At 39.1% G+C, this 24,210-nt stretch overlaps 1 protein-coding gene across 4 annotated transcripts in view; it reads left to right on the top strand.

Moving 5' to 3' along the window:
- Window positions 1-1,009: 1,009 nt before the first annotated feature.
- The window catches only part of LOC129775084 (jmjC domain-containing histone demethylation protein 1), a 57,621-nt gene continuing 34,420 nt past the window's right edge, over window positions 1,010-24,210 (top strand). The window contains exons 1-2 of one of the 4 annotated variants that reach the window (XM_055779330.1): window positions 11,306-11,884; window positions 11,940-12,276. In XM_055779330.1, coding sequence (XP_055635305.1) covers window positions 12,217-12,276 — 60 coding nt within the window. In that variant the 5' untranslated portion in view covers window positions 11,306-11,884; window positions 11,940-12,216. Of the gene's footprint in view, window positions 1,787-11,305; window positions 12,277-24,210 lie in introns of those variants that run through there. The other 3 variants (XM_055779331.1, XM_055779332.1, XM_055779329.1) reach the window with 3 other exon arrangements.

The raw sequence follows: 24,210 nt of genomic DNA, 5'->3' as shown, positions 1-24,210 counted from the left end.
TAATTGCTCCACGAATACAACGCCAAGATACAGTCATGAGGGATGCTGTACCTGCAAGAGTTAAATTAGAAATGACATTGATGTGCCTTTGTTTTGGAATATCGTTGGGATTGTTGTCGATATTTTTTAGAATCTCGAAAACATCCATAGCTCAGATAATTCCGAAAGGATGTGATGTTATAAATGGTAGTCTAAAAGATTTTTTTTTTTAATTTTATTTATTTTGTGAAATGAAAATGATAGTCGATTTGCAGGTGCAATAAATACGCTTCAAAAATTTTAATAATGAATGAAAATGTACTTTTTTAAATCGAATATGTATTCTGTTTCTTAGAACAATACTTTTTTTTGTAAGTTGTGATCTGATAATGATTCTATATTAGAGATTCTCAAGAAAACTATCTCAAAAAGAAAGCGTGCCCCGCCAGCGTGCAAAACGAAATAACAATTATTTCGTTTAGAAACTATGAGGGTTTTATTTGTTTTTCCAATAATTTTCAAGTCTATAAATATCTTCACATATTTTCAAATATCTTAAAAATAGAGACATTTCATTACATTTGGCATCACTGATTCGAACGCTAAATTCTGTTTTTGACGTTGTGAAGCATGCAAGTGCGAGTAAATTCAAAAAACTTTGAAGTAGCTCGCACGCCGGATCACACATGACAATAACTGGCATGATGTGTTCACACGGTGTGAGTAGCTGCACTGCAGTAACTGACTAGACCGACTCGTATGCTTACTCGCACCGTCTGAACCCGGCTTTAGCTTCATACCAACGGAATTCAAAGTTCAATTCCGTCAAAGCGAATCTATCAAATGGGATAATATTCTGAATACTAACCTATCTAGATGTCTTCGCCGTACATGTTTTTAGTGTAGCAATAAAAGCGCCCTCTACGCTGCATCGATGGAATTTGCTATTTCATCCTTCGAGTGGCTGGCAGCACTGCCATGCTCGCAATGATGAATCAGAACAGCCGACCGATGGTACGCACGTTTGTTCATTCATTACGCCACCAGTGCTTCGAGGTGCTAGTCGTGTGTACGTTCCCAGGTGTGCTTCTGACCGTGTGCCCGGGATCAAAGAAACAGCGGAGAATATCACAAACGAACGAGAAGATACGAGACACACACAACACAGCGAGCGGCTTCGGTGCGAAGGCATATGACATCACAATAGGGTGTGTGTGTGTAAAAGATGAGAGCGGGAAGTGGAAGTGAAGAGTGTTGTGTACACAAGAGGTATTGAAGTGACGTGGTAGGTGGAGAAGTATGGTCGGTCGGAAAGTGAATCGACGAAGCAGCAGCAGCAGCAGCAGCCAGCTAGCAGTGTTTAACGTGAGGCAGCAGGAGTGCGAGAACGATTGTCAAAGTGATAGGTTGTGTGTGTCTTTGCTGCTGGCTGGTGGAAGAAATTAATCGAAAAACGCCGAGAAAAGGAGTGGAAATTGATAGGCTGTTTAAAGTTCTGGGGCCAGTTTTACGTGACCGTGCTGATTTTATGGGCAGAAGCTGCTGTTGGCGAAGCCACAGCTTATAGTATGTGATGTGCAAGAATTACCTATTGAAATTGCAGTGAGCTGACGAAAATATCGAAAGGAGCATTGAATTTCGTGTTTCGATCCATTTTTTGGTCGAATTCCGGAGTGAGAAGCGGCTCCGTGTGACACATACGGGCTGAAGTGCTAAGCTAAGCAGCAGGAAAAATAGAGCGCCGGAATATCCAATAACAATGTCTGATAAAGTGTCCATATCGCCATCCAAAAGTCGAAGGCAATTAGTAAGTGATGGTTGTTCTTTTTTGTTTTTTCTTCCCCTTTTAAAACATTCAGCAGGAAAGAAAACCAACCGATTTCAATTCCCGTCGAATTCGACAGTGTTGCGTAGCAGGAGTGATATGTGGTTTTTGGAGGGTTGTTTAGAGCAAGGCAAATAGATATAATATGCGATTATCAGGTGCATGCTGATTAAGCGGAAGATGCACTCTTTTTTTTTTATTGATGTGTGGAGACGCCATAGTGGAAAAATTCTCTGCTCGCAAAAAAAAAACTCGCAAGGGGACCAAACATCTCGGTAATTACGAGTGAGAATCAAGCCACGTGAATGACGAACATTAGATGTTCAAAGTTTTGTGGATTATGTCTGATTTCGGTTCTGTCTGTTTTGAGAGTGTCCAATAATACGCGAATATGTTAATAAATTGTATCCGCCATCACATGCATTGCGGCATTTTCGAGAGAATGATTTCATTTATTTTTCATCATGCTTCGACGGCAAGTGCGAGCCTAGGCAGCAGCGGCAGCAGTGTACGAACGAAGCTTCTGAAGAGCAGACAAACACGAAAGGAAGGATGAAAACGCCAAGCCCAGTTCGTCGTAGCAAACGGACGGCGGTGGCATTGCCTGGTTTGAAAAATTGACCATCGAAAAAGCACAACCATCATCAAGTATAGACGTAAGCAAACTAAATGCTGATTACTGTGGCGCTGACTGATACAAACCAAGTATGCAGCCGGAACCACACAACCACATGCGCAGAATCGCCTCTGACGGGCAGGGTTGCCAGTATTATAGCGAAGACAAAAAGGCATAAATTTGTAATATATTCAGCAGCCCCGTCTTAGACAGCCATGTTTTTGGTGCCAACATTTCGAGAACAAAACAGCTGAGCAAATTTCTACTCAAAATTGCAAAAAGGAATTAGTGCTGGAATATTGTTTTCTTTATCTAAGAATTTTAATAGATTGACTGAACTATCTTGTATTTCTCGCGTAACTTTTGAAAAGGTCCAATGTAACATTTTCGTCAACTCGAGAAAATCGAAGATGAAGACCCGAACATTAATCCGTGAATTGTCTTGAAAGGTATCGATCTCTATCACTACTTTCACCACTAGCAGTTAAGAATAAATCTGAAAAACCAATCGTAACTGTTGTTCCGTGATTTGAGCTTAAATTTGAAGCCTAGGAACGAAAAATGTTACATTGGACGTTTTGACTGCCGCGTTTGCACATTGGACATATTACGTTGCACGATGAGAATCCTAAACTAACTACTAAACAGCAATCCAAATATCAGCATTTCGTTCTAAAGACAGATTATTGTTGTTATCACTCGTTGAATTGCACTGAAATCGCTAACAACGCCTGTAAGAAACAAAAACTCAAAACGACCGAAGTACGACTTCGTGTTGTTTTGACTGCTTTGTCTTTGTGCTTTGACTTGGCGTCCGAAGTAACAGCCGAGTGCTTAAAATTCGAATCTGTACATTGGATATTTTTTGTATCGGCGATAAAAAGATGAAGAAGATAGATACATGAACGATTGTTTTTGTAATGCATTCAATGATTGAAAACTAATAGCGTGCATCTCTTAAGTTGATTTGTTTACTTTTGTTACATAGGACCTTTTCAAAAGTTACGCGAGATTTCATTGTATTTCAAAAATTTCTTGTCTTGAGTCTTGAAGCGATTGAAGAAAATTGTATCAAAATCCAGCATGTATCCATGCAGCCCTCATGCGAATGAAGTCGTATCACCATCCCATTTCGAATTTCTGACTGTGTTGAAAAGTGAGTTGAAGAAATGGGAAGACCGGGAAGAGACAGTCAATTGAATGACTGTAAAACTTAAACAGGCAAAAAAAAAATGTAAGGGTTGTATCTAGGACACGACCGTATATTTTCGACGTAGAACTAAACAATTATATGATGCAATCCACTTGTTTATCACTTCGAATATGATTTTAGAATGCATCGAAATTTTTGTAATAAATTATGTTCTTCGTTACAAACAAATTTGATGTACGTCCTTTTACGTTTGATATGATGCCTAGGACTACCAAAATATGTAAACGGAAGAATTGTCAAACGATCATTGTATTTTACATTTCCCTTTGAAATTGTTGCACATCTCATGTTTACGTAGTTCTCGAACCGCGAAAGTTCATTCACCTCTAGTATCTGGAATGACGATTTTCCCAGGCTTCTCAGTTTAAAAGTACGTTTTAGGGAAACATATTCTGGCCTGCACAACGACAAGAGAATACAAAAGTGCTCAACACCAAAAAATACCTCCGACTTGCATGTGTTTGTAAAGCAGATTTCCCCAGGTACATCGATTTTGAAGTCTGTGTTGGGGATACCGTAAATAGGGCCAAAACTTGGCAGTTAGAGCGCTTGACATTTTACAGTTATTCAAATGTTCATCTCATGAAAAATAATATTTTATTAATTGTGATAGACGCGTAGAAATATTTTCTATCAATTGATGCAATCATCTTTCCGATCTGTTAAGAAATGTTAGAGTTATAAGCATTCGAAATACGGGTAGGGTTAGCACACAAATCGGCAGAACAAATGTATGGGGAAAAAGGAAGTTCTTCCAGTTTCCATGAATTCAAACCGTTTAGAGCTTAGCGAATTTCAATGTATAGCATATCAAACAAATCTTAGAGAATTTCCGATTAGATTGGTATGCAAATCATGAAAATTCGTTCACAGTGAAAATAGTTATTAACGTTAACTTTATTTCATAAAAACGTGACCTGTTTTCTGATTTGGCACCCTTCCTGAAAGACGTAGTTCTACGTCAATATTTATCACGCCGAGTAGTAAAATTATTGAACTACTGCTGAGTCTTAATAAGATACACTTCAGCACATTCACTGGTCTTACGACAGGACACTGTCCGAGCAAATACCATCTTGAAAACATAGGTTTAGCACAAGATGATATTTGTCGCTTTTGTAATGCCAAAAGCGAAACCTCGGAACAGTTGGTCTGTAACTGCGGAGCTCTAACAAGACGCAGACTTCAACACCTTGGTAAAGCTTTTCTGGAGCCCACGGAAATTCGATCTACGTCGCATATCAGGATTATAAATTTTATCAAACAGATTATTCCTGACTGGCACCTATCTCGCTATAGCTTTCAGTCTACTCCTTCAATAAGCAGTAGCTTGAAGTGTAGTATAATGGACGCAGTGGTTCACATCCAACAAGGAGAAAAAATCCCACTTGGTGTGGTGTCACCTAGATACATTTCTCCCAGACAAGTAGTCTTCATTATATGTTTTAACTATGTTGATCATCCAAGAGTTGTAGGCCCACTTGACTTTGCACACTTTCGGGATCTTCTGATGAATAAATTTTAACTCGTAATCGCACTTTGGGCTTTTGATGAAGAATTATTTCAACGAAGAAAGGGAACAAAAACATTTCCTTGTTTTTGAATTATTCGTGCAAGAGTGCAGCAAAACAAGATTGAGAACATGTGCCTTACAGTGAATATAATCAGCGTTTGGAAACGACTTTTTGGCGATTGCCTGGCAGAGCCGCAATTTGTCACAGTCACTGCATATATTTGGGCTACTATGAGGACCATTGCAACATTGCCACCAAACGACGTACAACAAAACATAAACCGACTGTTACCGAAATGCATTGCAATTCGTCGCACCTTTCATCAGAACCCCTTGGCAACGATAAACAATAGAAGAGATTCGAACCATTGTTGAAATCATCATATATTAAGAACCATTGTGTGCAAGTGAACTAAATACGCGGATTCGTAGTTTTAACCATTTAAATTATTCCATCATCATCTCATTTTCGGAGTAAGAATTGGAAGAACCTTTATTTTTATAAAATTGTAAAGCCTTGAATTCACATTGCACTATTTTGTAGGCTCTTGAGGTAACAAAACAGTCTGTATATTAAACTGTATGCAGAAGAATTTAACTTAGAATATTAAATGTAAGGAACTCGTATATTTATATTCATGAATAACAATAATGAAATTATTTTAGGAATTTTATAATTATCCTATGAATAAAAATGGAAATTAATAAAATTAGAAACCTGCATGCGGTTTTGTTGGCAACATTTGCGACACTGACAAAACAAATTCCTCACTCTTTGATGCTAAATAGTTTGTAAGAGTGTTTTGACCATCAAAGCATGTTGCAAGTCAGCGCACTATGATCGTCAAGACAAGAAATACCATGTCACCTGATGTAATGGAAGTTTACACGTTTACCAGGATGCATTTGTTCACGTTGCTACCTGAATACCATTCTTAGATAAAATGCTAAAACTTCGAGGAGTACTTCGAGTATAAATGAGTCTAAACGGACTTTCAAATACGTGAATTTCGATATCGGGCAGTAATTTCAACGAAAAGAGAATTTTTTTCATTATTTCAGCATGTAGAGATTGTTCAAGCTTTGGTCAATTACATATTCCGTTGCCTAAATGGTTTTCAATCGCCCACACGTGATCGCGTGTTCGACATAGTATTTACTTCAGTAAATACAAGAAACAACAACCGGAATGAAAATCGAAGCTTTGCTCGGTGAAAATAAAATGCAAACTGCGACAATCATCAATTCATTATGGACAATTTTCCCGCCTACTTGATCGGTCAAAGCGTATTGACAAAGCTCAGTAACAGGTAAATTGTTGTATCGTACCCTGTCAGTCACCATTTGATCGAGATTTTTGTCAGTACACTGGAGAAAAACATTAGTAAACCCAGTTACCAAATCTTTAGTAGTCGAATTATTGGTAAAATGTACACATTTTTAGTAAATATTACCAAAATTATGTAAAAACTATGTCAGATGCAATATACATCTCTACCAACGATTCGTACATTTTACATCGTAGGGTGAGTAACCTTGTTGTCATGTTTGGGAAGTTGCGAAATGCGCACATCGTGATTGTGATTTCTCCGGTGGAAAAGAAGCCGGGGATGCAGTACGGAGGTGAACATTTGTTTTTTTTTCGGATACTAATCAAACCAGAGCCGTCCGATATAGTAAAGTATGGACATAGTTCTCGAACCGTACCTAGTACGCAGCTAGTGAAATCGTATCGCAAAAACAACGTCGGTGTACTTGATTCAGAAGAAGAAGTGGAGCAGTCGATGGAAGCTTCCAGTAGGGATAGTAGTGAGACACAACGTGAAGATTGTGTGGAGCATTAACTCATAAAATCTTTACCATTTGATCGCACATCCGACGGAGCATGTTTTTATACGATTTGTGAGGAAACATCATGGAGGAAATTGAGGTAATGTAATTGTATTTGCCTGATTGGAAACAAACAGATATGAAACTGTATATTTCAGACATACATCCGTAAGGACATGTGTACAGAATGTTTCATGTGATGAATTCCCCGTTTTCCTGGGATGATTGGCACAAAATTCACTACGAAAATCCGCCTCGAAATATATGGTTCGTTCACGATAAGGATTCGCCCAGTTACATTTTTCTTCAGGAACAAGTTTGTAATATACATATTTTAAGACATCAAGCCCAATGATATGGTCAGTAGTTGATGATTTTCTTTGTCTTTATAGCACGTGTTGTGCTGTGAGCGTTGTAATGAATAGTTTGATTCGGATGGAACTTTCAACGTACAACTCAAAAACAAAGATACAAATACGAACAGATACAAGTGATTGAGTTTCGTCATTGCACATTGCAAGACACTTCTCGTTCACACATTATGCTTTTGCTAATTCCAGATGATTCCTCTCCCTGAATGATAAATGAAACAGGATCATGATTGAATACAGATGGCAATGGAAAAATCGTATGGGATCGACTTAGTTGATGCTGCGATTAGACCTGTTCCCTAGTACTCTGCTCGTAGAATTATTGTAATGACAATTATTGTTTTTTTGTTATTTACTTTTTATTGAAGAATTATCCCAACTGTATATAGAATGAGTTACTATTAAGGTATTTGAAGTATGTAGAATAACATGTAATCAAACATAGCATTTTGATCGTAAATTAATTATTTACAAAAAAATCCCTAAAGAGAATACCTTACAACTGAGAAACAAAACTAGGCCAACAAATCCTATATAATTGAACCGACGTTGTGTCGATATTGATCCAATTTTGTATCAACAAATCGTGCTCTTGTTTGACATGCTGCCTACCAATTTTTTTTCGTAGGATGTACCAATGATTAGTACGGTAGAAAATGACTAGTGAATTGGTAACATGTACCAAAAAATTTGTCATATTTACTAATGTTTCCTATCAGTGTAGGAAGTGACTAACGTGCCTCGTTAGTTGTCAGTGACATTGATGAAAAAATGCTGCTCTGTTGCCTGGGTTCCACCTTTACCTTCCACCTGACATTACTCGAGCTCCATCATATGTTTGCGCAACCAGCTTAGCAGGTGATAAGCGGACCTTATACGGTCAAATGTATTGACAATATGATGACATTTGAGAGCATAATGACAGCTGAACATGGCCGACAACGCAGAAATCCGGATTTTCTGATTTTCGGGCATCAATATCGTGACATTTCATATGGATGCATGATGATGACTTCCAGACTGAGTTGCCAGATTTGCAAGCGGACATTTAATGTTTGTTAGTCTTTTTTGCGATTGCAATTAAAATTCATAAACTTCTGAAATTGTAGGAATCATAAATGAAAGCTTTTGGTTTGGAAAACTGATACAGTAATTTACATTTAATGCGACATGCCGAGGAACCACTCAGTGTCGCATTGGAGGCGATTTGACCTGTAATTGGACATTGAAGATGAGAGTGGTACAGCGTCGACGTCTGGCGGCGAATTTCAATGTGGGGCCATAATTTGGGCCCGAACTCGATGTTTACAAAAATGTCTAACTAAACGTGTCGCATACAGGTCTGCCCAATTAGAAAAATGTCGCATTAAATGTAAATTACTGTACCTAAAATAGCAAAATACAGTACTTTTCGCGATACAAATAGAAACCTCAAAGTAAACTGACAATGTGATGGTGAGAGAGTGAATGTCATTTTTTGCGCTAGCGAGCGGGGTCTAAGTTGTGTGTTTCTTCACACTCCGCTATAAAATTTGGAGAATGAGAAGATCTGGGAAAATCACAGGTGAAAAAAAATCACGTGTTAATTGAAGTTACAGTAGAATCCCGATTATCCACGAATAGTCGGGATGATGTTTAAACATAGAAACTATATTTTATCAATACAGAAATAGATACAGATACAGATACAGATAATCAGGGTTCTACTGTCATAGTCTTATTTATCGAATAAAAACATTTGCTTGCAGATAATATATTTTATATTTTCGCAATCTAAAATAATCTGGCATCCCTGAAACTGAAAGGATCAGTCTGTATTTGTGAAGCGAGTATTATGATGTGTTTTTGAGAAGGAAAAACAAGTTTTAACGTGTAAATTATTAATGAAAATTAACTTTTCCAAATCAAATTAGTATTCTATGTGAATGCAAATCACTTTTTTTCTGCAAGTGGTGAGAAAATCCCATACAAAAATTGTATCTGAAACTGACGTTATATAATAATAATAAATTTTAGTAGGAATATCTGAAAATTCATAGAAAATTGGTTAAGTTAGAGTTAGGACTACGCGCTTCAACTAATTAAATAATACCAAGTAGATATTTTCATTCAAATTTTACCAATTGAAAATTGCCTTTTAGCCTTCTAATCTGATGGAGAATAGTTTGGATCCCAAACACGAATGTCGCCACTAGCCATCGCGGATATTTTCGTTGTCACGGGTTGAGGGCGATATTGACCGTGTAAGGTGGCAAAATATTGATTGAGGTTAGATCGGATGTCGAAAGCCTAGCTGTCACGATATTGAAGACACTTATTGTCAATCAGTTTGATCGTGTAAGGTGCCCAATACGCCAAATTGCTGCAGTAAACTATCGACATGGTTAGGTAAAGCTGTACCGGACATATTAATACTAACATCTCTCAATAACACAAATCTTTCGATGGGAATACTTGTATAAAATTTAAAAAAAGTTTAATTCATGACGAACGTCAAAGTGATATGGGTTTTTGAATTTATATTTTATCATTCAAGCAACATCGTAGTGTTGTAGTGTTATTTCGTCGAACATAACTGCAACTAAATCAGCCTTTTTTACTTCCCGTGCAGTCTGCTCTAGCATGGTGGATCCAACAATTTCCACCAACTCATTCTGAATTATTAGCGATGTTCCAGAAAATACTGCCGTGGCATTTAAGAAGTCAGAACGACATTTCTTTCGTAGTCAAAAAGTTATACATCTCCTTATAGTTTTCTCTATTTACAGACGTTATTTTTCATCGTGATCTCGGGAGCTCAGCCCATGTGAACTGAGAACACAAACTAATTCAATGAGGGTTTTCATGCCTTTTCTGTTTTTCTTCACAATTGAACTATGCTTGTTTCTTGCGACTTCATTAGTATGTTCTAATGCTTTGTTCAAACCATTTTTATTGACCAGCACAATTTTCGTGCCGGAATTTAATGTTTTATGTCCATCCAAAATATCCGTTGAGTTTTGTCAACACCTTTTATTCAACTTTCTTATCCCTCACACCATCGATGAAAACCAAATTGATTAAAAAATACTAAAGTTTGTTTAGGTCCGTAATGTGCTGCGGAAGAACAATTTGATTGCTCAAGTACCGCGGAAAATAGTTTATCAGCAAAAAAAATCAGTAGCTCCAATTCGATTTTGCCAAACAGCATGAGAACGTCTTACTGGAAAAATATTATTTTTTGTAGATGAGCTCCAATTTCACATTTTTGACTCCGTAAATCATTGTAGCCAATCTGATAGGATCGGATCAACATGATAGTGGTGGAGTGATGGTATAGGGGTGCATGTTTCCTAAAAGAATTGGTAATTTGGCTTTCATAAATGGTGTAATGGATCAGAATGTTTACATGTTTACATGAACATTCTGAAGGAAAATGTGAAACGCAGTGTAAACAGAATAAGACTGAATCAAGAAGTCAAGTTTTTCTGAGCAAATTACCTAAAGTTTAAGGCACATGAAGTTTGCATATGGTTACTTCACAACTACTCAAAACTTATTGATACTAGATCACAATCTCCCGATAGCAATCCCATTAAAAATCCATTGATGGATAAATGGATGAAAATGGATGAAAATTCATCCCGAATACACATTAAATATGGAATCCTAAAATTGATCAACATTTTTGGAATCGAATTGAAATTTTAAATACTGTGTGAGTTTAAGTGAGTTTTCATACACTCATCTACAACAATTTTTCAAAAAATGAAAACCTTTCTGAATACAGGTAGCTTACCTTTTTCACTCTCATATAACCCTATGACATTTCGAAAACTTGTTTTCGGGTTTTAAAAGTAAGGTTTTTAAAAGTAAAAGTAATGAAATCGAGTTTGTGCCCCTGTAAACGGACAATCAGGATTCTCAGCAAGTATTTGCAGAGTGCAATTGTATTTCAATTTGACGTAACTTTACGATGGGTATTCAAAATGTTAGAGTTTGCTGGCAACCCGGAGAGCAATAGCCCGAAAGGAAGCAGCCGAGTCAGCAGAGCTCTCGAGCTGAGCCGTTGCTCGCTGCTGTCTATCGATTCACTCCTGGTAGAGTATGCCGACCGAGGTGGATGTGTATTTTTGGTTGGCTGCGATTGCCGCGCTTGTGTACCAAATTGTGTGCACTGCAGGTTCTTCTGGCCGAGTTTTGTCGGGACTTTACGATGGTGCCAGAGAGAAGCCAGGGAGAAAAAAGTGCGATAAATAAAAATAATTTCGGTTTCGTCATTTCTGGCCAAATTAGTTCGTGGAAGTGGGTGTGCGGTGTGTCATGAGAAGAGGAACAGTATCTCGCCGAAAACGTATTACTAACAAACCGAATAAAAAAGAATTCAGAAACCTCGGCTCAACCTGTATGTACACAAAGTATGAAGAGAGCTAAGTTGAAGGAACGTTCGTGAGGGGATAAGGGCAGCGCAGTGATGAGACTGGTTTTGCTGGTGAAGAAGTAGTTTGGATGGAAAACTGTGTGTCGAGGACGGAATGCAAAGTCGAGCAGCGGAGAGGTTTAAATGTTTTTAAGATATGAAGATGTGAGAAGAATTCCGATTTATTTAGCAGCTATCATCCAATACGCAAACACGAACAGGCCAGGCGGGGATAATATGTAGCGAATCGGTGTAAAGGCTACGCAAATGATTGTGATAAAGAGAGGAGCTAACAATAGAGGATGAAAACAATGCCCAAGATGGATGATTTAAAACAACCCGCCGCGCTTAAGTAGCGCAGAATTTGTTTGTACCGGTGACCGACCACAGCAGGCAATTATCGAACGAAGTTGTTGGTGTCGGCATTGAGGAAAGTGAAATGTAAACAGTGATTACGTGTTCGCGCGTATATGTATAGCGGCGGAGAGATGCAGAAGAGGGAATATGACGAAGAAGTTGCACCGAAGTCGGTAATAATGCCCGAGAGTTGTTGGACTTTATTATAGGTATTATGTTGAAGTGATGATTTTAACGGCGTTCGTTGATCAATACGGATGACACATTTCGAATAGTGTTGTTATCCTAGTAATGCTGACGAGATCAAGCATTCATTTAACATCTCTTGTGTTGTGAAAAGTGTGTCATGTTGAAAAATAAACGAAAGATAAGAATGATTCTTAGGAAGCTATGGTAGACAATGAGGAACTTGTCTTTAAATGTATCTCTTATCTTTTTAAGTATTGTGATTGTGTTGAGCTTCTAATAGCCAACAACGTTTCCCTTCAATTTAGGGCGCCATGTACATCACAATGATTATCAAGGATGTGAGCACAGTATGAAATTATTTGACCCGGTCGTTTGTCTGCTCTCAGCCACCACAGCAAGGGAGTATACTAAACGTGTACTTTATGCAACAATATATCAGTTGACTTTTTTTCTAAAGGAATTCCAATGTCTAGTGAATCTGTTCACGAATCCAAACGGTGCTCCTATGAATACAGGTCGGACTCGATTATATACAGACTCGGTTATATGTGATTCGATTATATACAATTTGGACTCGATTATATACAGTTTTTTTTATGCTTCAAATATGACTTATTTCACTAAAAAATATTACCTTTCAACGTTAAGGTGAAATTTGATTTTTGAAGATTTTGCTTGAATTCTCACCGGGAATTGTTTATATCGATATTGCAGCGTAATTAAGATAGATAGAAGTTGGGTGTCAAAGAACAAATTATAAAGCTGTTAGAAAGCTTTAATTTAATTGATAGAAACAATCAAATTTAATGTTATTATAGGATATATTTATAGGATAAAATTAACTCTTTGGGGTCGTTTGTCTGCTCTCAGCCACCATACCTTTTTTACCAGAAGTTTGTCTGCTCTCAGCCACAACAGCAAGGCACTATACTAATCTTATACTTTACGCAACAATTTATCAGTTCACACTTTTTATAAACGAATTTTAATGTCTAGTGAACTTGTTCGCGAATCAATACGATACATCTATGAATAATGAATAACGGTACTCAGTATAAACAAAAGTTGTTACTCATGCGTGAGGAAAGGCTTAATGAAAATGTTCATGCATTACGGAAAAGATTATTTCATATGTTCAAACAGAAATATTAAAGGTGGAAGATATAAAACTAATTATTTTTGTGATATATGCGAAAACCAGAGCTGCATTTTACAAACTTTTCCGAAAGATATCACACGAAGAAAGTTTTTTACACATATTCTTAATATGAAAGTAACACATTTGAACACATGTTTAGTAAATACTTATCTGAAGTTTCAAAAAAAAAAATAATCATGTTCATTATTCAAATCTCACAAGTTTTGAATATACTGCATTTAATCTCATTTAATCACTGCTTTTCCAAGTAAAAATAATTACGACCAGTACGATACCCCTGTTCAAATTTAACACGACCGCAAAGGGTTAATAATAACACACTAATCCACTAATTTAGATGCTTCACAACTATATCCTGTACTAAATTTTCTCATCTTTCTAATGGAAGCAACAGAATCGTCTTCTGTAGCGTACATTTTAATGTAGTGCCAATTTAAGGCAACAAAGTCCGAAACAAACTAAAAGCTCTATAACTCTGTTGAATTGTTGAAATTCAAACATATGCGTAGAAGGATTTTTTTCATCAAATATGATCCTCTATCACCTCCCGAATGAATTCTGATTTTTAATATGAGAAGGGTATTCTATGACTTTAATGGGATGAATCAAAAATTAAATTCATCTTTTATATTCGAAAAACGAAAATGCATAAAAACGATTGAAAAACAAATTTTTTTGCTACTCGATTATACATAGGATACGATTTTATACAGTGAAAAATAAATTCAAAACTACAGGGCTTTCCATTTCGGGCTTCCGAAAGTATACAGCCCTGCGCTGACAACCGTTTGACATAGCTGTCAACCAAAGCGTCATATCGTTAGTTGAATGTCTGCCATTTTACAATATGGATCGTTTTAGCATCGCACAACGTGTTAATTTTGTTAAATTATACTATAAAAATGATGAAAAACCGGCAAATGTTTTTCGAGAATTACGGACGGATTTTGGTCGTCATGGACGGCCTACAGAGCTCACAATCGCGAATGTAGTGCGTAAATTCGAACAAACTGGGTCCGTAGCGGATATTGTGAAACCTGTGCATCATCGTAATGTGCGTTCGGCCGAAAATATTGCTGCTGTTGCTGCCAGTGTGGGTGATAACCCGAATGTTTCGATTCCACGGCGTGCTCAGCAATTGGGCTTGTCAAACACATCATTGTGGCGAATTTTGCATTTGGGCTTGCACCTACATCCATATAAAGTCCAACTGGTACAAAATTTAGAGCGTGGTGACCATGGAATGCGTCGGGCATACGTCGATTGGGTGAACGAACAACAGCAGCAAAATGCTGAATTTTCGCATCAAATTTTCTTCAGCGATGAGGCACATTTCGAGCTCGGTGGCTATGTGAACACCCAAAATTTCCGTATATGGGGCTCAGAAAATACACACGTGATTGTTGAGAGGCCATTGCATCCGCCAAAAGTCACTGTTTGGTGCGCATTATGGTCTGGTAGAGTCATCGGGCCGTATTTCTTTGAAAATGAGGACGGCGAGACGGTAACTGTGAATGGTGAGCGCTGTGGCCGCATGTTAACCGATTTTTTTTGCCACAAATTGAAGATATGGACACTGATGACATGTGGTTTCGGCAGGACGGCGCCACGTGCCACACAACACGACCGAACATGGCCATATTGCGAACGAAATTTGTGGGACGCATAATTTCGCGGTTTGGTGATGCCAATTGGCCGTCCAGATCATGCGATTTGAACCCGCTAGACTTTTTTTTTGTGGGGGTGTCTATGCCAACTCTCCGCAAACTCTTGAACATTTGAAAGACAACATTCTTGGAGTTATGACCGAGATACCGCCCCATATGTGCCGAAAAGTCAACGAAAATTACCTGTTCCGGATCAAGGTGTGCGAGGAAGCCCTAGGTGGACATTTGAATGATGTTGTATTTCACACATAATGGCATAAACCAAACTTTAATTTGAAATAAAAGTTTCATCGAAATTCGAATTCTAAGGGTGTTTTATTTCAATTTACTTTCGGAATTTAAAGTTGGAAAACCCTGTATAAAGCAGGAAGACTTATCGCATGTGATTTCGATCATGCCATTAATCTATCGTAGTTTCCTCTTGGTTGTGGTGCACAATATGTAATTTAATCCCACATTCAAAGCCCCCTTGAACAAAAAGAAAACATGAATGTCGTAATAACATGTGCTAATTAACGGAAATCTCAATTGTAACATCCCAATCTTTCGTACGGTAGCACAAAGTGATCCTTGAACAACTGCTCTCCGGTGTTCAGCATACCTAACTCAGCTGTATCAAAGATAACGTCTTGCGATGCTTAATTCGGAGACTAGGGTATTGCCCATCAGAAAAGGTGGACTGAATCTGCATCTTTCAATACACAAGTGCAGAACCTTGTTTTGAGCAGGTGTTATAGAGATTTGGACAGCACTCGTTTCGCTTAGTCCTTATTTGGAAAACCCTCCAAATATTCCAGTCATTTCGTCAAGTTATCAACATCCCACTCTGCAGATAAAAATGTATCAGCAGTTCGCCATGTCAAATTTACTCTTACGTAGACCTGGATCTAGAACACAAAGTTCAGTTTACGCTCAAATATGACGTAGCTTAGAAGTTGAAAACAATGATTCTCCACTCCCAATGGAACCATTTTCGCTCACCGTTTATGTGTGAAACACACATCTAAATCCCTTTTTCAGTGAAGAAATTCGATAATATGGAACCATATCCGAAATAACCATTTTATGGATAAATATAAAGTACACAAAATGGTCGGAAAGTTTAAAAATTCTTGAAAATGAAGAACAGATTTCATTTATCTTTGGAAACAGATCTGAATGTACTTTAAAAAAATATTTGTTTAACGTGTTCACGTGGACATTATTTGAACCCCCACCCCCTCACAGTGGTCAAGCGTGGATATTTTCGTACACCCTGCTCCCCCTAAAGTTGTCTACGTGGTACGTGGACAGCCCCTAAATGAAAGTCACTTTTTTCAGCAAGTGATGAAAAAACAATAAACTGAATAACTCGAGAACTAAGCAAGCAAATGGAATCATACTTGGCATAAAGGGGTTTTAGGGATTGATGAACGTTTCTATGGTGGTTCGACACTTTTCCCGCCTCTATAAGGGGAGGTTGCCATACAAATGAAACACAAAATTCTGCATAATTCAAGAACTCATCAAACAAAAAGAACAAAATTTGGAATGTGAGGGTTTTGACGTAGAACTACGTCTTTCATTAAGGGTGCCAAATCAGAAAACAGGTCACGTTTTTATGAAATAAAGTTAACGTTAATAACTATTTTTGCCGCGAATGGATTTTGGCGATTTACATACTGAACGAGACGGAAATTCCCTAAGATTTGTTTAATATGTTATACAATAGAATACCCTGGTTTGTAATTGGTTAAAATACATAAAAACTTTAAGCGTTTCCATTTTCTCATACATTTGTTCTGTCCGTTTGTGTGCTTTCCCGAACAGAGCTTGTTACTACCGGCAACCCTGAAACGGTCTGTGCGATATGGTCGTGTCATGGTAACATGTTGGCGAAATGTCAAACGCCATGAAAAGATTTCAAAAACCATTTGATTGTTCGAGGAGTCAAGTTATACAAAAAAAATTGAATTGAAATATAATAATTGTATAACCAGTGCACCGAATTTGTAAGTTCTAAATAATGAATTGAATTGTAAAACTTACTGAATAAATCTTGTTTTAGTTTAAAGCATTACGCTAGAAAAACGGAGCTCCTTTTATTTTCGTTCCCGAACAATACCTTTAAAAAATTCGCTAATGAATGCGGAGGATAACCATACCCCGGATAACAGCAAAAATTTCAGCTGCGTTGCCTGCGAAAGACCAGATTCTGCCGACGATTTAGTTGCGTATGACAAATGTGGTGGTTGGTGGCACCTATCCTGTGCCGACGTCACGGGTTCAGTCGAGAACAGAGAGTGGATATGTACAACATGTTTACCGGTACCGGTCCAGTGTGTCTCGATTAGGTCTTCGTCGTCAGCTCGGAAAGCTCGTCTAGAACTTGAGTTGAAACGTCTGGAGGAACAACGAGAGATTGAAAGAAAACAGCTAGCTCTAGACATGGAAAAGAAATATATGGAGAAAAAAATCCGGCTGCTAGAGGATTCTATAATGGAAACTGAAGAGCGAAGTGTTCGAAATGACGAGATTGAATCTCGTGATCGTGCAAAGCACGTCAAAGAGTGGGTGACGGAGCAAGCATTCGCTAAAAGCGAAAATAGTAAATTGATAAGTCGTCCACTGAATCGTTTGAACCGTATTCACAGTGATTCAGCAATCCTCCCGGGGGGTAAACTATCCAAAAGTGCAACGATTGATTCGTGCACGGCTAATAAGTTACCGCGTCAATTAGACGTGGCAACTAATGAACACGCAACGAATTCCAAAAGAGAATCAGTTCAAAAGAATAATTATGAAGAAGAAATACATGAACTTCAGGAGAGAATGAATCGTTTCCAGTTTCAGTTGCTACACCAGGTTACAGGAGCAATTCCGAAACAACGTCCGAACGAATCCCAACAAATAACGACTACCATTGGTTTCTGCGAGACTGCCTTAGGAAATCCAACTGGTCAAATAAGTGAGCAGCAGCGACAATTACCCGCGCACTCAACGCCATCCAACGAAGATAATTCCCAGCGAAATTCGGCACAACCCATCTCGGAACAAGTAAACATCGAAGTGAATCAGCATCATGTCAACAAACGTATCCAGGAACGCGCTTATACCGCAGTGCGATCCGAAACATACTCATTCTACTTATCCATCATGTTCCAACGCCAACTTTATACGACGTCCATTTGTACCATCATCGAGTGTGAACCAGAGTATAAGCCCCGTCGCGATTACGAATCAAGGACCATCACCGGAACAACTCGCTGCGAGACAAGTGATGCCACGCGATTTGCCGATTTTTTCAGGAGAACCGGATGATTGGCCTATGTTTGTGAGCAGCTATAACAACACTACATCCGCCTGTGGATACAACCACGCAGAGAACCTCGCTCGTCTGCAACGTTGCCTAAAAGGTAAGGCGCTCAACTCAGTTCGTTACTACTTGATGCAACCTGAATCCGTTCCGGACGTAATGAAGACACTTCAAACTCTCTTTGGTCGTCCAGAAATTATTATCAGTAAGTTGATAAAAAACGTACGGGAAACTCCGGCACCAAAATCAGAGCGCTTGGAAACGCTTATCGATTTCGGTATGTCTATCCGAAATCTTACGCAACATCTCATTGTAGCTGGACAAGAAAGCCATCTTTCCAATCCCATTTTGTTACAAGAACTGGTGGAAAAGCTCCCAGTCAACATGAAGTTACAGTGGGCTCAATATCTTCATACGTGTTACGGACCCAATTTAGATAGCAAGGCCGGCCAATAAACAAAATAATGTTATTGAAGTGCAAACGAGCGCATAGAAAATTTATAGCCCAATGAATCACCAGATACGGCCATGTGATTCATCCCTTTCTTATTTTTCTTTTCCTTTTGTATAGCTTCAGACAAGCGGTGCATGACGCACCAGAAAGTAGGGACAAATAAATAAACAAATCTGTGACCCGCACGATCCTCTGAATAGATCGTATTACTCATAGTGTAGCGCAGGCATACAAGATAGGAAATCACGTGTTCATTTGAGACCGTGAGCAGGCAGCATAGACAGATAAGGCGCCTGGAATACACAAAGACAACAAGGCACCAGGCGAAAGATTATTGCTGGTAATAAGCCTGGCCTCGCCCATTATCGAATATACGAAGGGCTATAAACAAAAATAACATTTTAAGCCGACGATGAGTAATAAACTTTCTAAATTGTACCCCTCTAGCGAGAGCGACAAAGGTCCGCAGAGATAAGCGGGTAGTAATAACATGTAGGGAAATAGCAGGCAGACAATCGATATGGGCTCGGTTGTCTGAGAAGGAAAGAGAGATCTCTTCTCTCCTTTATAGTTCAATTTCACAGTCCAATTGTTGAGTCCATTTCAAAATTCAAATCAAACAGTTCAAATCAAACAGTTCAAATCAGAAGTCTAATTCGTTAGTTCAAAATCAAAGTTCGTAGTTCAAAGTTCAATTCGTGATCCGAAAATCCACCAAGCGTTGACAACCAGGCGTCACGCATCAGAATCCGGATACACCCAAGCGTTGGCAACCAGGCGCCACGCTATAAAAGGTATAACCAAAAGGAACAAATCCCAATCCGAAAAGCAGACCATTTGCTTCGCTTCACCGGACCGCACTGGAGCCGGAAGAGGTTGAAGTTTTGTGGCTGCCCTAGCCGGGATTTGTTCACGCAAAGGGGCTTAGCCCATAAGAGACCAACCAAGTCCAGGGAAATAGATCCCTGGCTTTAATAAATTTAAACCGTGATTCTCAGGCCTCAATTGCCGACATCTAGGGAAATAAGTTCCCTAGATTAATCACGAAGCGCTCGAGAGAGGACGAGCGAAAAGTCTTGCCTTCATAGCAAGCATCTAGGGAACTCCAGTTCCTTAGATTATATTTTGGTGGCTCCAGAGAGGAGATTTAAAACTCACACCTTCGCCAAGACAAGAACCACGATCCCTCGCGCAAGAGGAGTAAATCGGGAGGCTCAGAATCACGCCTTTTTGAAAAGACTAAGAAGTCAAGAATTGAAATTTGAACTCTCGCGCCAGAGAGTGATTTGAACACACGTGCATTCAAAAGGGAATCACGTTTATAAGAAAGAGATAAGACTTGAAAATTTAAGCACTCAAAAAAGATCTGAATTGAACTCACGTGTATTCAAGAAGGAATCACGTTAATTAAAATGGCTACATACGCATATAAAGCCAACCCTAATGGGCACTGCCGTCTGTGTACGGACAAAGACAAGAAAGAGGACATGGTCGCATGCGATGAATGCGATCGGTGGTTCCACATTTCATGTGTGGGACTCACATACCTACCCAAGAAAGATGAAAGGTGGGTATGCCCTAAGTGCATGAGCACAGAAAGGGAAATGATGGAACTGAAAGTCAAAGTCAGACAATCAGTTTCCGGAGACAGCTTGCAAGAAATTTTGCAAGAGAACAGAGCAGCAATGGAGGCTCTGGTAAAGTCCATGAGGACAACGAGATTCGAAGCTGAACCAGGTACAAGTTCAGCACACAATAATGACAGCATCGAAGGTCAAAATCAGGAGGCAGAGCCAGAATGGACTGTCTACCTAAAGCGACAAGCACTCATGAGCTTGCCAAAATATGGAGGTGCGGCCAGAGAATGGCCGAAATTTAAAAAGGCCTTTGATGAGACCACAAAACAAGGTCAATTTAACAGGCTTGAAAATTTGAATCGCCTGCAAACAGTGCTGTACGGGAACGCAGAGAGGAGCGTCCGACAGTTAATGATGGATCCAAATAATATGGACCAAATAATTGATAGACTAGAAGATAATTTCGGAAGACCCGAACTAGTCTATAAAGAACTACTAGCCGAACTCACCAATATCAAAAGGGAGAGTCGGAATTTGATTACCGAGATATCCGAAGCACTGGATAATCTCGTCTGTAATGTTTCTCTTATGGATAGAGAAGAATTCCTGATTGACCACCGATTGGTGGAAGAGATCATAAGGAAAATGCCCTACGGTCTACAGGTGAAGTGGACTGAAGAAATGTACGACGGGGCAAAGACTTTAGCTGATCTCAATGAGTGGCTGAAGCCTCATTCGAGAACCAATAGACTGCTGAATGGCACCAGCAGGCCGCAGCCGCGAGAAACAAGCAGACCGCAGCCGCGAGAAATTAACAGATCGCAGCCGCGAGACACGAGGCCTGAGCGTCGATTTAACGTAAATACGCATCAGGAAAATAGATCGACAATAATAAAACGCAATTGTGAAGCATGTCGGGGAAACCACAAACTCCTCGAATGCACCAGATTTAAGGCTATGAAGCCTGAAAAGCGAAATGAATTAGCCTTTAAGGCAAAGGTATGCTTGAGCTGTCTCGCATTTACAAACCATATGATGCGAGACTGCAAAAGAGCAAAACAATGTGGAATTAATGGATGTAAGTTCAAACATCATCCATTAATTCATAAATCTCATGAGAGAGAATCAAGTGATTCAAATCAGTCGGAAGGACAGCATAGTCCAGATACACAAGCAGATGGTGAGATACACAATCACCAACAACTAACAAAATCCAACGTATTCTACCAAATAGTTCCTGTGACGTTGAAAAATAATGACAAAATCATCAACACGTTCGCTTTCTTGGATGCGGGGTCATCACTCTCTCTAATAGACGAGGAGATTGCGAACAAGTTAGGGCTCAACGGAAGAATTGATCCGTTAATGCTAAAGTGGACGCAGAACGTCACGAGAAACGAACAAAACAGCCGTAGAGTTCAGGTACGAATCAACGGCAACAATGAAAAAGAATACGTCATGAAAGGAGTGAGAACGATAAAGAATCTCCAACTCCCAGAGCAAAGCTTCAACAAGGAGGTGATGGAGAAAAGGTATCCATACCTCAAGAATCTGCCGTTGAGCAGTTACAGCAGTATACGCCCGACGATATTAATTGGACTGAGTTACAGTCACTTGTTAATTCCATTCGAAAGGCGAATGAGAAAACCGAACGAGCCCACAGCGCTACGAACCAAACTTGGATGGTTCATGTTCGGCAACATATCGTCCAATGTGCAAGGCGGACACATCATGGTCATTCAGCAAGAAGATGAAATGAACAAGGCTTTGCAGAAATATTTCTCCACCGAAGACTTCGGCGTTAAGGTAGTCAAGAATCTACCAAAATCAGCTGAAGAAGAAAAGGCTGAACAAATTCTAAGAAGTACTATGAAATACAAGGATGGTAGATACGAAGTTGGACTTCTATGGAAAGATGAGGAAACGAAATTTCCAAATAGCTACAACAATGCAGCAAAGAGGCTGACAACGAGTGAGAGAACGTTAAAAAAAGACCCAGAGTTGAAAAAATGGGCAATAGAAACATTTGCGGATTACGAGAAGAAAGGCTACATCCGCAAACTGTCAGAGGAAGAAATTATGAAGCCGATATCAAGAGTGTATTATCTTCCACACTTTATTGTGCACAACAAAAATAAGTTGCCACCTAAACCAAGGTTGGTTTTCGATGCGGCGGCAAAGACACAAGGTGTATCGTTCAACACGGAACTGTTATCAGGGCCGGATGCTACTACGTCATTGTTCGGTGTTTTAGTAAGATTCCGAGAAGGAGCAATTGCTGTATGTGGAGACATCAAAGAGATGTTCCACCAAGTACGAATCCGAGCTGAAGATCAACACGCTCAGAGATTCTTATGGAGAGATTGTGATAGCAGTAAGAAACCTGATGTATACGTAATGCAGGTGATGACATTCGGATCAACCTGTTCACCGTCATGTGCACAAGCGGTTAAAAACCACAACGCAGAAAAATTCAGAAAATATTGTCCAGTGGCGACTGAAGCAATCATCAAGCAACACTACGTCGACGATTATTTGGATAGTTTCGAAGAGCTTGATAAGGCAGCAGAGATAGTACTACATGTTATGAAAATTCACGATCACGCGGGTTTCCACATCAGAAACTTTGTGTCAAACAGCAGAGAACTTCTGCAAAGTTTACCCTCGGAACGTGTACAAATTTCCGGAATCAAAATGTTCGAAGAAAAGGATTCAATGACAGAAAAGGTACTTGGTGTATATTGGAACACCACGTCTGACACACTCGGCTATCAAATCAAATTAGACAAGCTAGGAAGTGATGTTACACAAATGCTACGTTTACCAACAAAGAGAGAGGTACTAGCTTTCGTGATGAGTGTCTACGATCCACTTGGACTCATCTCAAATATAACTGTGCATGGAAGAATCCTCATGCAAAGGCTGCACATAGAAAATATAGATTGGGATGACGAAATTCCCGAGAAGTTGCAGTCAGACTGGCAACACTGGTTAGAGATTATTAAATCTGCTGAGAGCGTAACGATACCAAGATACATCCTCGAAGAAAGAACAGGTGAAGTAGAACTACACACCTTTGTAGATGCTTCTGAGAAAGCATTTTGTGCATGTGTGTACGTAAGAAGTATATCTGGAAACACACCACACGTAAGACTTCTATCAGCAAAGTCTAGAGTAGCACCAGTCAAACCATTGAGCATACCACGCCTAGAGCTACAAGCAGCCGTGTTAGGAAGCCGATTAACCAAAACGATAATAGAAGAAACAAGACTAAAGATTGTTAGCAAAACATTTTGGAGTGATTCACAGACCGTATTGTCATGGATCAAGAGTCCAAAACGAAGAAGCGTATTTGTGATGCATCGAGTAGGTGAAATCCTGGAAGATAACAGGAAAAATGAATGGCGATGGGTGCCAACAGATGAAAATCCAGCCGATGAAGGCACAAAGGAAAAGCTAGGAAAATCACAATGGTTTGAAGGACCTGATTTCCTAAAGCTCTCAGAATCGTCATGGCCTTCCATTGAAGAGAAGGAAACAGACGAAGAGTTGAGAGAAACAGTGCTAGTTCACGAAGAACTAAGCAAACTTAGTTTCATCGATAAGTACAAGGAATACTCAGATTGGTGGAAATTGGTGAAGAACCTTTGTGTATTAAACAGGACAAAGGAAAGATTACGTCGTGGATATATTCCAGACATTGAGTACAAGGACTACCAAAGAGCTGAGAACGTGCTCTATAGAAAGATGCAATGGGAAGCATTTC

Source organism: Toxorhynchites rutilus, chromosome 3, assembly GCF_029784135.1.
Source record: "Toxorhynchites rutilus septentrionalis strain SRP chromosome 3, ASM2978413v1, whole genome shotgun sequence".
Classification (NCBI taxonomy): domain Eukaryota; kingdom Metazoa; phylum Arthropoda; class Insecta; order Diptera; family Culicidae; genus Toxorhynchites; species Toxorhynchites rutilus.
Note: the sequence above shows the minus strand (reverse complement) of the source record. Positions and strands in the feature narration are given on the sequence as shown.